At 36.1% G+C, this 12,611-nt stretch overlaps 1 protein-coding gene across 4 annotated transcripts in view; it reads right to left on the reverse strand.

Annotated features, from left to right (window-relative positions):
* Window positions 1-12,611, reverse strand: part of PTPRN2 (protein tyrosine phosphatase receptor type N2) — a 659,325-nt gene that overhangs the window by 372,873 nt on the left and 273,841 nt on the right. For 3 of the 4 annotated variants that reach the window (XM_032099287.1, XM_032099259.1, XM_032099276.1), the window contains exon 10: window positions 7,331-7,417. The exons of the other annotated variant lie outside the window; for it this stretch is intronic. In XM_032099287.1, coding sequence (XP_031955178.1) covers window positions 7,331-7,417 — 87 coding nt within the window. The remainder of the gene's footprint in view (window positions 1-7,330; window positions 7,418-12,611) is intronic. 4 annotated transcript variants of the gene reach the window in all.

Raw genomic sequence — 12,611 nt, forward strand, 5'->3', positions numbered from 1 at the left:
ATCAATATTAGTGGATTCATTCTGCTTTTGATTACAAAGGTGCAAATCCTCTGTTTTAATGAGATGAAATGTTGTTATGGAAAGCCAAGCACGATACATATTATTTGTAAGACTCTCCTTAGATTTTTATGGTCTTTCTCTTTTGTCACCTAGAATTCATAAAATGCTTCAGGCCAAAATCCTTCCTGTTACTTTAACAATTTTTATATTTTTCTAGCTGGAAAGTTACAGTGGAGAAGGCAAAATTATCTTGGTTATATGCACATTCATTTAAGAAAGAAACACAAAATGTATTGTACCTCAGGGGAAAAAGCCACAAGACTACTGTAATGCTAAGGTTGTGAAATCACTCATTTTTAAGTAAGGAAATGCATAGTTTAAATTTTCACCTTATTTTTTTCCTTATCATCATTCCTTTAAAAAGTGATGTATCTTTATATTATAAATTAGTTGTCAAATAAGACAATATGTACCAGAAAACACAATGTAATTTCTTATAAATGCCTGCATGCAATGAGTTATAGCAATACATTTTTCAGATAATTTGTTTCTCAGACTCATTAAACCTGTGGGAGAAGTCAAGTTTGAATAAAAAGGTTCCATTATTTCTGAGTTATGCTTTTATAACATTTTAAACAAGATTATGTCAAGTAACCATGGTTATTTGTTTGCTATTTAAAATCAGAGAGCAGATGACAAACACTGCTCAACTTTCTCAAAAGGTGTATCTTTCTATTGAGACTAAGCATGGTACAGTTCAAATTGAAATACAAATCTTGCTTAATTTCTGGACAATAAATGGAATGGAAATAAAAATTTTATCTATTTCTAGTTTATATTACAGCATCTTAAGGAGAGCAGGATGAGCTATAGAACATTCCTCTCAGTAAATCTAAATGACACAGACAACAGAATCCAGAATCTGCCAATCTGCAAAAAAAACTCTGCAAGAATATTAATCCACAGATGTTCAACATACAACACAAGAAAAGATTAATCACACCAAATCAAGGAGAGTGGAATCATGGAGACTCTGCACAATGGAGGGAACTTTTCAAATACAAACCTAACAAGACCCTGTGCTACCTGTCCCACCACTGCTCAGTGGTTAAATAATCCCCCCTCACATTATCCTGCCTCTCAATATTTCCCTGAGTTGCTCACATTTAGAGCATACATACACCACATGTCATAACCCATCAGCATGGTGGCGTGAAAATACCAAGTATTGTTCCAGTGTTTAGGCTCTGGATGACTGAATATGATTAACTGGTTGATTGAATTTTTCAGGTGTTATAAAAATAACATGACAAACAATGAACAAAACCTATAGTGAATTATTAGGGCACTACAGCCAATGCACATATTTATAATAGGTGAGGCTGGGAGCTCCACTCACCAGTCTGCCTGCCCAACACTTCCAATTTGAACGTGTTTTAAGCTTCTCCAAACTTTCACTACTTGGCTCGATTTTCAGGTATCTTCCTCAGTTCAAATTCTTTTCACTGGGATGGTTGGCTGGCTTTTCAAATTGTATTTATTCCAGCCCAACTATTCCAGCTCTTCCTGAGAGCAGGGATAATGATAGCTAATGTTTGGTCGTATAAGGCTTGTTCTTTGAAAAGGAGGTGCAAAATGTCTCTAACCCCACTACTTGGAAACAAGCGATTCGAAGTATGAAAAGAATGTGCTTGTAACTGTCCTCATGACAAGCCTTCAAAATTCAAGCTTTTGTTAGAATCACTGTTTACACAAAACTATTAAAAAGGATATACTAAGTATAGGGACATACTACAGTATACTAGGAAAAATCAATATTAAATTAGTTCAAATACAGACATGCAGACTTCTTTTTAGAAGCGTTTTTTCAGTAGGATCCTTGAAATCCAAAGATGAATGGTGGTCAAGTAGTAGAGAAGGCCAATATTTTCTGGGGCCTTAATTTCAATTTTATCAGACTTCAGGAAGTATGTTGCAAATGAGAAATGGAATAACAAAGATTTAAAGGTCCTACTGTTACTTTAAACTCTGCTGGAATCATCTACTTCAGACTCAGTTCATTTGAGGAAAAATAATTTCAGAAATTTATTTATTTATTTTATAGGCCAAATAGCATTGTCTAAATGGAGCTGACTTCGGGGACTGCTGAATGCTCAGGTAATTGAATGCTCAGCAGATTGAAGCCAATGGGATCTCTGCCTCAGTCAGTGAAGTTCTTTTCAGAAAAGGCTGAGTAAGCTATGCAGTGAGACATCACACTGGACACCTTGTAGTGATAAATGCTTTGACACTAATCTTTTCATGCATAACTTTGGATCTGGATAGTCCTAATAAAACCCCATACCTCATATGAGTTAAATATATCAACTCCTGTTTGTCAAGCATTTTCATAGTGTAGTGAAGAGCACCATCAGAAGAAAAAATCCAAACCAAAACAGAAGGAAATGGGGTTTCGACCTCAATGCAGAATTTGAATAAAGTGCAATAAATAAAACCTCAAGTCACACACTGAACAATGAAAAAAAAATGAAACATTGAAGAGCTACTCATTAACTGAGGATTTCTTTTCTCTTTAAGAAATAAAACAGATGGCTGTAGAAAAAAACTATATATATGATTCAATATTTCAGAAGTCTATCATAATTAGTGTTATTCAAAAGATTGGTCACCTGAACAGAACAAAACAAAAAAGTGGCTTGAGTTTCAGTCCAAAGTCAATTTTTTGTTTATTCTTATCACCAAAATAAAAGCATTTTCCTTATAAGCCAAGCTTAGTTAAATTCTGAAACTAGTCATTACTTTGAATTTATAGTACTTTTTTTTTCAAAATGTCAAATCACATTGCTGTGTTTGCTAAAAAATTTGAAAGGTATTTTCAGCTGAAGCCATCATAGACGGTTTCCCTTGTATACCTTTGGTTAAACCTGAATTTTTCATTTATTTCATATAATAAACTATTCAAGTAAAGCACTGAATTCACCCTGTAGTCTGGGCAGGGAGCACTGTAGAGGGTGACAGCTGAACAACCAACCTGAATCCTGGGGTGTTGAGTTAGTCTTTAGGACTCTGAAAGATAGAGTGATTATGGGTCTTTTAACCTTAGCTTTGGGATTCACAATATAGATGCAAATCAACAATTCAGATGGGGAGGGGAATACTGGTTAAATGTCATGGCTTTGTAATCCAGATGTTATATTAGATAACCAGAATACAGCCTTTTCAACTTAAAAAAATCTATTTATATTAGCATTTGAAATTTAGCCTAAGCATCCTGTTTCACTCTCACATTAATATATATAGATTATACAGTTATATAGTGAATTGTTGCACCTTCAAAACAAACAGCAGCAGATTGAGATTAAATGTGATTTTAGGGGGAATGAAAATAGACCTGCTCTGCTACAGGTCCTTCCACTGAAAAGTTGTATATGAAAAATGGAAATGCTGGTCAAGTTAGCACATCTCCTGAAAGTTCAGTTCTTTGAGTACTGAGTTTAGGTATATTAGAAGGCAAAAATGAGAAAAAATGCCATTAAGATAATGGGTGGGGAGAAGCTAAAGCAGAACAAAATGGGGGGGAAAAGAGACACCTAGAGCGAAAGATCTTCAATAGGCAATTGGGAAAATCATATCAGTCTAGAGAGAATGTAATATTCAGCTGAAAATCTCACTCTTAACTGGAGGCTGAGAATGGTAGGATATAAGGCCTGGAAATACTATGAAATCAGAATAATCTGTTTTCTTTCCATACAAAGGTATTCACTTGGGGTCAAAGCTGAAACTTCCCCCTTACAATGTTGTCAGTAAATACCCCCAAATATGAGAACATTAAATAAAAATTCAAAAATTATTTGTATTCTCATCAGAAACCAGGTAAGTCATCTATGCTCTAATCAATGACCTGACTATTAATTTTGAGTCCTTTCCACTATCTTCAAAGTTGAGGCTTAGAGATTTTGGTATTTTTGTTATATTTGGGATGTTTCTTGATAGTGTGTCATATTGTGAATAACTCAATTATATGAAGAAGGCCGATACTGCAGATTGAAAAGTTGTATTTTTTTAAAAAAATTGATACAAACCCTCCTAAACATTACTACCCATCTGACTTCAGTCCCTGATACCAGTCCAACAATCAATCACCAGGAGCATTGGACACCCATAATTAGATTATAAAATCATAACTATAGTCATTTTACGTCTGCTTGCATAATTACATCAGCATGCTAATATCCTTTTAATGGTCTCTAATGATGTAACAAGAAATAATGGAATTTATTTGACAGCTACATAACCATTAACAAAACATATTAAGCATAATCTATTACTTCCATAAAGATTCAGGGCTATATCCAAAAGTGACAACTAACATGTTGGATCTTTTTTTCAACGCTGAAATATTTCTAATTATGAATTCCCTAAATCTATTCCCACTCATCTGCTTCACAGGGCGAGCAAGAGTTTATGTCAATGCAAACTCGACAACAAATCAGCTGTAGAAATGGACTGAACGCTCCTGGAAGCCAAGCCTGGGGATATCCTGTGTGAACTGAAGCCTATCGGTTAAAGTTGGCAGGATTGTGAACAACAAAAGATAAGCTGATTACTACCATATCCCAGCTAATCAAGACACAGGGTGTCAGTAGGAATCCATGGCAAAGCAATTCTTCACTTACCTAACTCCAAAGCACAGGGAAAAAATTAAAATATAGGGAAGAGTGAAAGATATTTGTAGACAAAACTAACTAGAGGCAATAATTTATTAGTGAAGCAGTCCCTTTAAATATTCCTTTGTTTTTTTCAGAGAAAAGGACAATAAACTCATAACTGAGAATTTAAAGAACTTTTCTTAAAAGAACTCACCACTTGTCCTCTCTCCTCAGTTCTTACACTATTCTCCTCAGTTCTTACACTATTCCTATTTGATGTGATGACTTTGTCTATACTCAAATTAACCCCGTGATTCTCATTAACATGTTATTACTCCGAAATCTTTGCAATGATCTAAAAAATCCAAGTCTACACTGTTACTTTCTAACCATTTGGAATTCTTGTGAGGGGAAAGGGAGAACTGAGAATTTTAGACCAAGAAAATACTCAGATCAGAGTTAAAGCAGGTTAGTATGAGAAATTCCCACACCTTTTATAAATCTCTTACTCCAGGCTGACTGATAGTTTTTTTCTACATAACTTCCCTGTTTTTACAAAAAAATGAACCTTTAAGAAAAAGAACAGTTTTAGTTGCCAGTGAAATAAAGTAATATAAATCACTCATGATGCCTTAGCTCAAGTAAAAAGCATATTTCCTGAGAAATATTCTCACACTTTGATATGTCAGTGGTGGCTATGACATGACATCAGGTTTTTCCTGAAACCCCTCTCCATGAAGCCACTGAGAAGCTAGCCAGAGTACCCAAATTCATACTGTTTTCCACTGATAGTGGAACAGTGGCAAGAAAATAACAAATCCAAAAAGTGTTACCTCTTTTCTTGGCAAGGCCATTGTCTAAAGCCTCCACTACTGCTTTATCTACTGCTCAGCTCCACCTTCCTTTAGTACTTTATGGGTTTAACCTGAGTCAAAGCATCTCATTCTCTTGAACAAAGAAAATTTATTACGGATGAATTCTTCACTAATTTGCAATTTAGGATAACCCTTCACAGATTTATAGATCTATAGGCAAAGACTGATAAAAACATTGTATGGATAGAAATAATGCTCAGTCCTGTTTGGAGTTCCTGTAATTCATAACACACTTTTAAGGTACTGACCATTCAAGTATTTTCATTACAGTCATGTGAATGCATATAATAGATGCAAAATAACCAGCTAATTCTGCACATTAAAAGAAAGGTCCATCATATCTGGCTACACCGCTGGAGGGATATTTTTCAATAGAGAATGAATCTACAGCTTATCAACTGCAATGTGTTGTGATTTATCAAATGATAAAAAATAACCAAAAGGCTTTATACTAACAATTAGAAAGGTAGGTGAAAGTGCTCTTGTACTGTAAATGAATGAAGTTAATGAAGCCAAACCCACTGATTCCAGCAGAGAAATTGTTCCATGGGATTTGTTCTTTAAATGTGCAGTAGACTTTATCTGCTAGTGTTCAAAGTCAAGGAAGCAAATTCTCTTTACAAGAAAGGTAATAGAGTATCATATATTTTTTTTCCATTTAAAACTTGGTATTAATAAAAAATGTATTTCATTAAATACAACCAAAAGACATTGATCAAAACAAACAAAATATTGGAATATTTTTCTTCTCAATAACTAAAGCCAATATGCCTGGTACTTTCCAGGTTTCTGAAAGGATTTTCTCACCAGAATTCCATTTCTCCATACATACACAGTAACATAAGGGGTAGAATTTTTGTTTTACAATCAAGAATAAACACTTCCACTAAAGATGAAACATCATCAGACTATGACTTAAAACATAGTATTAAACAACGAATTACATTCTGTAAATGAAGATTAAACAGTAGCTGATGGAAGCACAGGTGAAGCTGAGAAAGATGGTGCATTTCAGCAACCCAACTCATGGGCCAAGGCAAGTGGCCCATAACCTTCCAAAACACAGCAGCTGGATGCTACCCAGATATCAGTTTCTTTCTGTGTGCCCAAGATGTGACTTTCTTTCCTCAAAAACCCTCCCACATCTAACCCTTCTTTTCAATTACTTTCATATCAAAATACTTCTGTTTCATAAAGAGAGTATGAAGTTTTGTGAAGTAAATGTTTCTTCTAAAATACCTTCGGAAAATCCTTAATCTTTACTGGACAAGGTAGCTCATAACCTCCTAGTTCATGAGATTACATGCAGAGCATTCATCAGTATGAATCATAGGAGGAGCACCAGTCCTCAGCATAGCTGAACTCCCTGTGATTTGTTAAATAAGTAACTGACCAAGAAGCATGACCTAGTGTGCCATGGTGCCAGACCCAAAGCCAGGCACCAAATTCTTATCCACTGATGTCATTTTCCCCCTGTCAATGCTGGGTACAATGACCTTCAGAAGACTTTCCTTACCTATAAACTGTTAAATAAGATTGGTAATATTTGGTATAGCACTTGTGAACAGATTTATTTGTTCCCTATGGAAGCAGAAAACAATTTTATTCTTTACAATTTTTTCGAAATAATTTGCTCTTATGTGTAGGTAATGTTACAAAGATCATCACAATATTCCTTTTTCCCTCTTGCCGACTCTCTTTTTTAATTTTGACATTAAAGAGCAGATATTTCCTTGTAAGACAAACTATTCAAAAATAATGAGACATCCAATAAAATAAAAAAAGGGGAAAATCCCATGTACATACTTGACATCATCGAAGACACTCATCTGCAGCTTCAGGAGATCTGCCACTTCCTTTATTAACTCCAAGCCCTTTTCCACACTCAGGGGGCTGTTGAAAGGGAGCAAGAAAACAGAGCTTAAAAAAATGGAACTCATCAATACTTGAGAGGCTAAAGGTCCCAGAAGAGTTATCACCTTGGCCTCTTTGAGTCTGAAAGCCACCACTAACTGTATTCCTGTCACATAGTGATCGTGATATCAAGGGAATTGGGATCAGGTGCTTCTTCAGGCATGATGAATCACCTGAATTTTCCAGCAATAAGACAAACAATAAGGTGCAAATGGAATTGTTAGGAAGTGTAATGGGCCCATGATGCAGCAACCAGTTCATCTCAGTCCTCAATAAAAAATGTAATAAAGTAAAAGGACAGAAAGAAAGAAAAGGATTGACGAGACAAGGAGGGAAACAAACAATGAAAGTCAAATTGAAGGCTCGGTATCAAATGGACAAGTGAAAAGCATATTTTTAAATTCATTAGATTTTAAAATGAATCTTTGCCCAGTGAAAGGATACAAAATTATTATGGATTTGAAAGTAAACAATGGAGCAAGGCACACAGTCCAGAGGACACTGATTAGATACATAGGATTTAGCTTGGTGTGTGCATACACTGCTGACAGAACCCCCTTTAAATCTTTTTAACCTTTGTCAATGCCACATTTACATTTTTTAATTTAGAAAACAGGTTGCAATCAAGCCTAACACAAGACGACTGCTATCATTTTAAAAAGCACTTATCTAGATGCAAAATTTATATTTGCAAAAATTTCAGGTTATTAGAGTTGGTACAACTCTAAAGATGTATTAAGAACATTCCATCCCTAATATACAGATCATACCTTGCTTGGTTAATAGCATTAAGAAAGTAAAAAGATGCGGAAATTATATAAGTGTCCAGTGAAAACAACAGAGACAACATTCTCAGTCTAAATTGTGATCACAGATTTATTCTCAACATTGTTAAACCCCAAAGACCATAAAATTATACCATACAAGTTTATCTAACTTATGCCACAGTAAAGCAGAAACAACTTTGCTGAGATTAACCCAGGGAAAAAAAAGGTTCTGTATTTTTTCCTTCAAGGATTTATAAGTAGGAGAAGAAGGTGTCCAAAAAAATCATGTAGTATTAGACACAATCTTTTCAACTGAACTAAGGGAAAAAGATTTTTTTCAAAGCTTTTTTTGAAGGTCACTCTGCCTCACAGGTAAGTTTTTTAATCTAATTTTACATCTAATTTTACATCATGGTAATCACTGCCACCATTTTATTTATTGTCTGCAATGAACACTGGGGGTTTTGGGTTTTGTTTTTGCTTGGTTCTTTTTTTTTTTTTTTTTGCACTGGGTTCTGCATGCGCTGCCCTAAGGGCACCTCTATTTAAATAATGGGATATCTCATGTGGATCTTGGTTAGGATGGAATTGCTCAGCCTCCCTCCATGCTGCTAGCCCAAAATGCTCAAGAGACCTCCTGTCACACAACCAGAGGTAGCCCCTCAAGGCACCAGATAAATATAGAGTTTTTCTAGATGTCTAAGACTGAAATATTCTTGTGTGAAAGTAACAAAGGAATCTGATTGATTGTGTAAGGAAAAAAACGTACTATAGATTATACATAAAACTGTTATATTTCAAGGACTGACAGTGGAGAGCAACGTGATTATTCCCATCACTATGAAAGCAGATTGCCATAGTTACTCTGGGGTTTAGGTGTTAATTAAATCTTTTCTCCCAAAGATGTTGGCTTAAATTTTATGGAAATGATTGGTGTCAGCAAGTGGGCTTTTAATGTAATAGCAAGTCTGATGCAGGCAAAGGCTGCTGTGTACATTGGTGCTGCTTTTTTATCAAGGGAGCCTCACTTGTAAAGCTCAACCTCCTGCTCCTGGCTTACCCCTCCCTACTCCCCTGAAAAAGCGTTCACCAGCTTCAAAAACAAGATATGCTGCAACAAGCCAATGCAGCAGCAGTAAATGGGGGGTGTAATCAGAGCATTTGAATGCTACAAACCAGCAATAATGCTGGAGGGGAAATGGGAGAGAAAATGGTGCAGGAAGGCCATTGTTTTGCAAGCCTGAGCATGCAAGAGTAGTCTTAGCAACTCTTGCACAATATCAAACTCAAACGCAGAGGTTCACAAACTCACAAACACTTTGATAGGCTAAGAAATTGTCATTTGTAATAGCACAGAAAAGCTGCAGGACGAGTATTCTTTGGTACCAGTGCTGTTACTGATCCCACAGTCATGTTTGAGGATTCCCATTAGAATTATTACAATCACGGTATTTTCCAATGCAATTTTCCCAACTTCTCAACACTGAGACAATCTAGTACTGTTCATTGCAGTTCTATGACAGCTGTGCTGCAGGAGAGTAGAATATTTAAAACCTTTCTCTAAGAATGCCAGGCCATGATTTTCCACACTCAATTAGTGATTTGCTTTTGTTTAGTGTTTAATTTTGCTCAGTGTTGCATGGTTTGTACAGTGATTGCCTTTAGCTTTGTTTACATGGAGAGAAGCACGCCATTTCCACCAGCACTGTGCTATGCAAACTGACCTTCCTTGCAACAGCACCCTTCACCCACATCAACCATCTGATTTCAGGCTTTTACAAGGAGAATGCAGAAGACAATCTTTCAAATATCACCTATTCTCCTGCCCGTGGCCCTCTCACTCACCCTCAGTGCAGGCATTCAATACTTGTAGAACAGATTATATTTGTGATCTTTCACATACTATGCTTAGTTTTCAGCCTGTTTGATTCAGTTTCTATATTAGGGAGTGGGGTTTTTCTCATAAATATGTTTCCTTTTTTGATTGTGAGGGTTCAAGAACTACGGAATTAATTCAACGAGAAGTCTTAGATAAACCAAGAAAGAAAGACAAAAAATAAGTGTTCAGATAAGGAACAAATAGTGAGATACTTCAGATAGAAGTTGTAACAGTAGAAAGAAGACTCTTTAGACAACCCTGACAACTGAACTGTTTTATCAAGGCCAAAGACTGGGAGAAAAGTTCTGGACAGGGCTCACACCACTTCATCTGAACTGTCAAGATGGTCATTTCAGTTCCCAGTAGCGGAACTGGGAACTCCTTTGGTGCTGAGCTTTGCTGGCACTCTGAGCAGCACAGCACAGAGTCCCTGGGCTGTGGCCCCTCACATTCCAGCACCAACACAGGGCCAACTCATATGCTTTTTCTTCCAGGAGTCTGTGATAAGGCATTTCAGTACACCAGTAGCAGTGAATCCTTAAAAGAGAAATCACAGTTTACATAGGCCTCAGAGATATAAAACATGAGCTGGAAAAAAAAAAACGCAGCAAAAGGCCCTCCCATGGATGCTATTTATATTTTCCAAATTCTCTTGAGGCTGGCTAACCCTTTCTATGTCAAAGAAAACTAATGGTTTCTGCAGTGCCTTTAAGAGCCCTGCTTGATGGGCACTAGAACAGGCTCCCCAGGGAAGTGGTCACAGCACTCTCGGCAGAGTTCAAGAAGTGTTTGGACAATACATTTGGGCACATGGTGTGATTTTTGGGGTGTTCTGTGCAGGGGCAGGAGATGGACTTCAGTGATCCCTATGGGTTCCTTCCCACTCAGGATATTCTATGATTCTATGATTTTACCACTGCTTTGTTTGATTGCCTTGAAGGTTTCTGATCACCTTTGATCTAGATTTTGGCCTTAGGAAGAGTCAGCTGCTGGACAGCAGAGCACATTTTGCAGATGTTATAGATGTTGACAGCTGAGATCCTGAGACAGTGCTTACTTTGGGTTTCCTACCTTTGCTCTCATTCCATTTGCTGTAGATTGCTCTTTTGCACCTTCTTTCAAGGTAACTGTAATAATAGCAGCTAAAAGAAAATGTGATACTTCTCCCTGTTTAAAATAATTCTTTTGAGGTCCTTTTAAGGTTTCCATCTCCAGTTCTCTTGGAAGATGAAAAGAGAATCAGAAAGTACATAAAATTCATGTATAATGAACTTCCTTCCATTGCTTTATCTTCTAATGCCATCTCTATCTGTGAGTGCTACCCTAATTATTATTTTTTTAGTTGACAGATTCAGACCCTACTGAACCAGTAGCAGAACTCTGTCTCACTCAGATGCCAATCTTTATCTCATATTATTGGTAGAATATACTTTGACACATTAATGACAATGAATAAATAAATGGGGAATGAAATATAAGTACCTCCTCTGGGATTTATAGATAGATATAGTTTTAAAGTCTGCCAGAGTGTCATCTGCAAAATATTTCACTACTGCTTTTGTTTGATCTCATTTTTCAGGGTATGTTTCTTGCACTGTTATATCTCCTAGAGAATATGGCTTATATCCCAGCTAATAACAGCCAATATTATATGGTAGTACTATACTATCCCTTCTGATGAAATGACTCCACAGCTCAGTACAAGACTCTGATGTCATGCTTTAACATCATGGCATAACCATGAAAACTTCTGTATCCAGTTTAATCATGTCAAAAATAAATCATCCAGTTCAGATCTACTTGTTTGACCTAAAATAATCCTGAGCCAATCAGCTCCCTATAACTTCATCAGTTTTGTCTAACACACAAAAAATACCCAAAAATCAAGAAAGGCAGGATCTATGCCATAAAAGCTGTTTTATTTAGAGGCAAATCTGAAATGAAAGCACAGGAGTAAGTATCTCTTAACTTTAATGTGAGCTGTTGAGCACTTCTGAAAATTAGTGCAATCCATTTAAATGCTCAGGAGTGGATTTGGAAGCCCAATTTTATGTAATTGTCAAAGTGTTTCCACAAAGTGTACTGGACATTGAATACAAGAAAATTAGATTGTCTGGTGAAAATAAGATTTTGTATCTTCCAATGTCTAGGTCCCTCCCAGTGAAGAAGCTGAAAACAGAAATATTTTAAGGAACAATCCACTTACAGAAGTAATTTAAATAATAGAGCACTGAATAATAATCTTCCTCTGCTACTGGCTATTAAGATTTAACTTTTCAATTCATAAGAAAAATGCAGTGATGAGAAGTCATTTCTAAAATCTGCTCCCAGAAAGTTGGCATAACTTAGAACAATCCCATTAAGTGAATTTCTCCTTAGCTCCTGCTACAAAATATGCAGTAATGCTAGCCATTTTTTTAAATCTGTCTATACAATCCCACTATCTTCAGTGGTTTTATACACAAGTGAGAGAATATCTGTAGCTGAACAAATTATTAATGAGGAACATAATATGTCTTCATCTGGG

This window comes from Corvus moneduloides, chromosome 1 (genome assembly GCF_009650955.1).
Source record: "Corvus moneduloides isolate bCorMon1 chromosome 1, bCorMon1.pri, whole genome shotgun sequence".
Taxonomy (NCBI): Eukaryota; Metazoa; Chordata; class Aves; order Passeriformes; family Corvidae; genus Corvus; species Corvus moneduloides.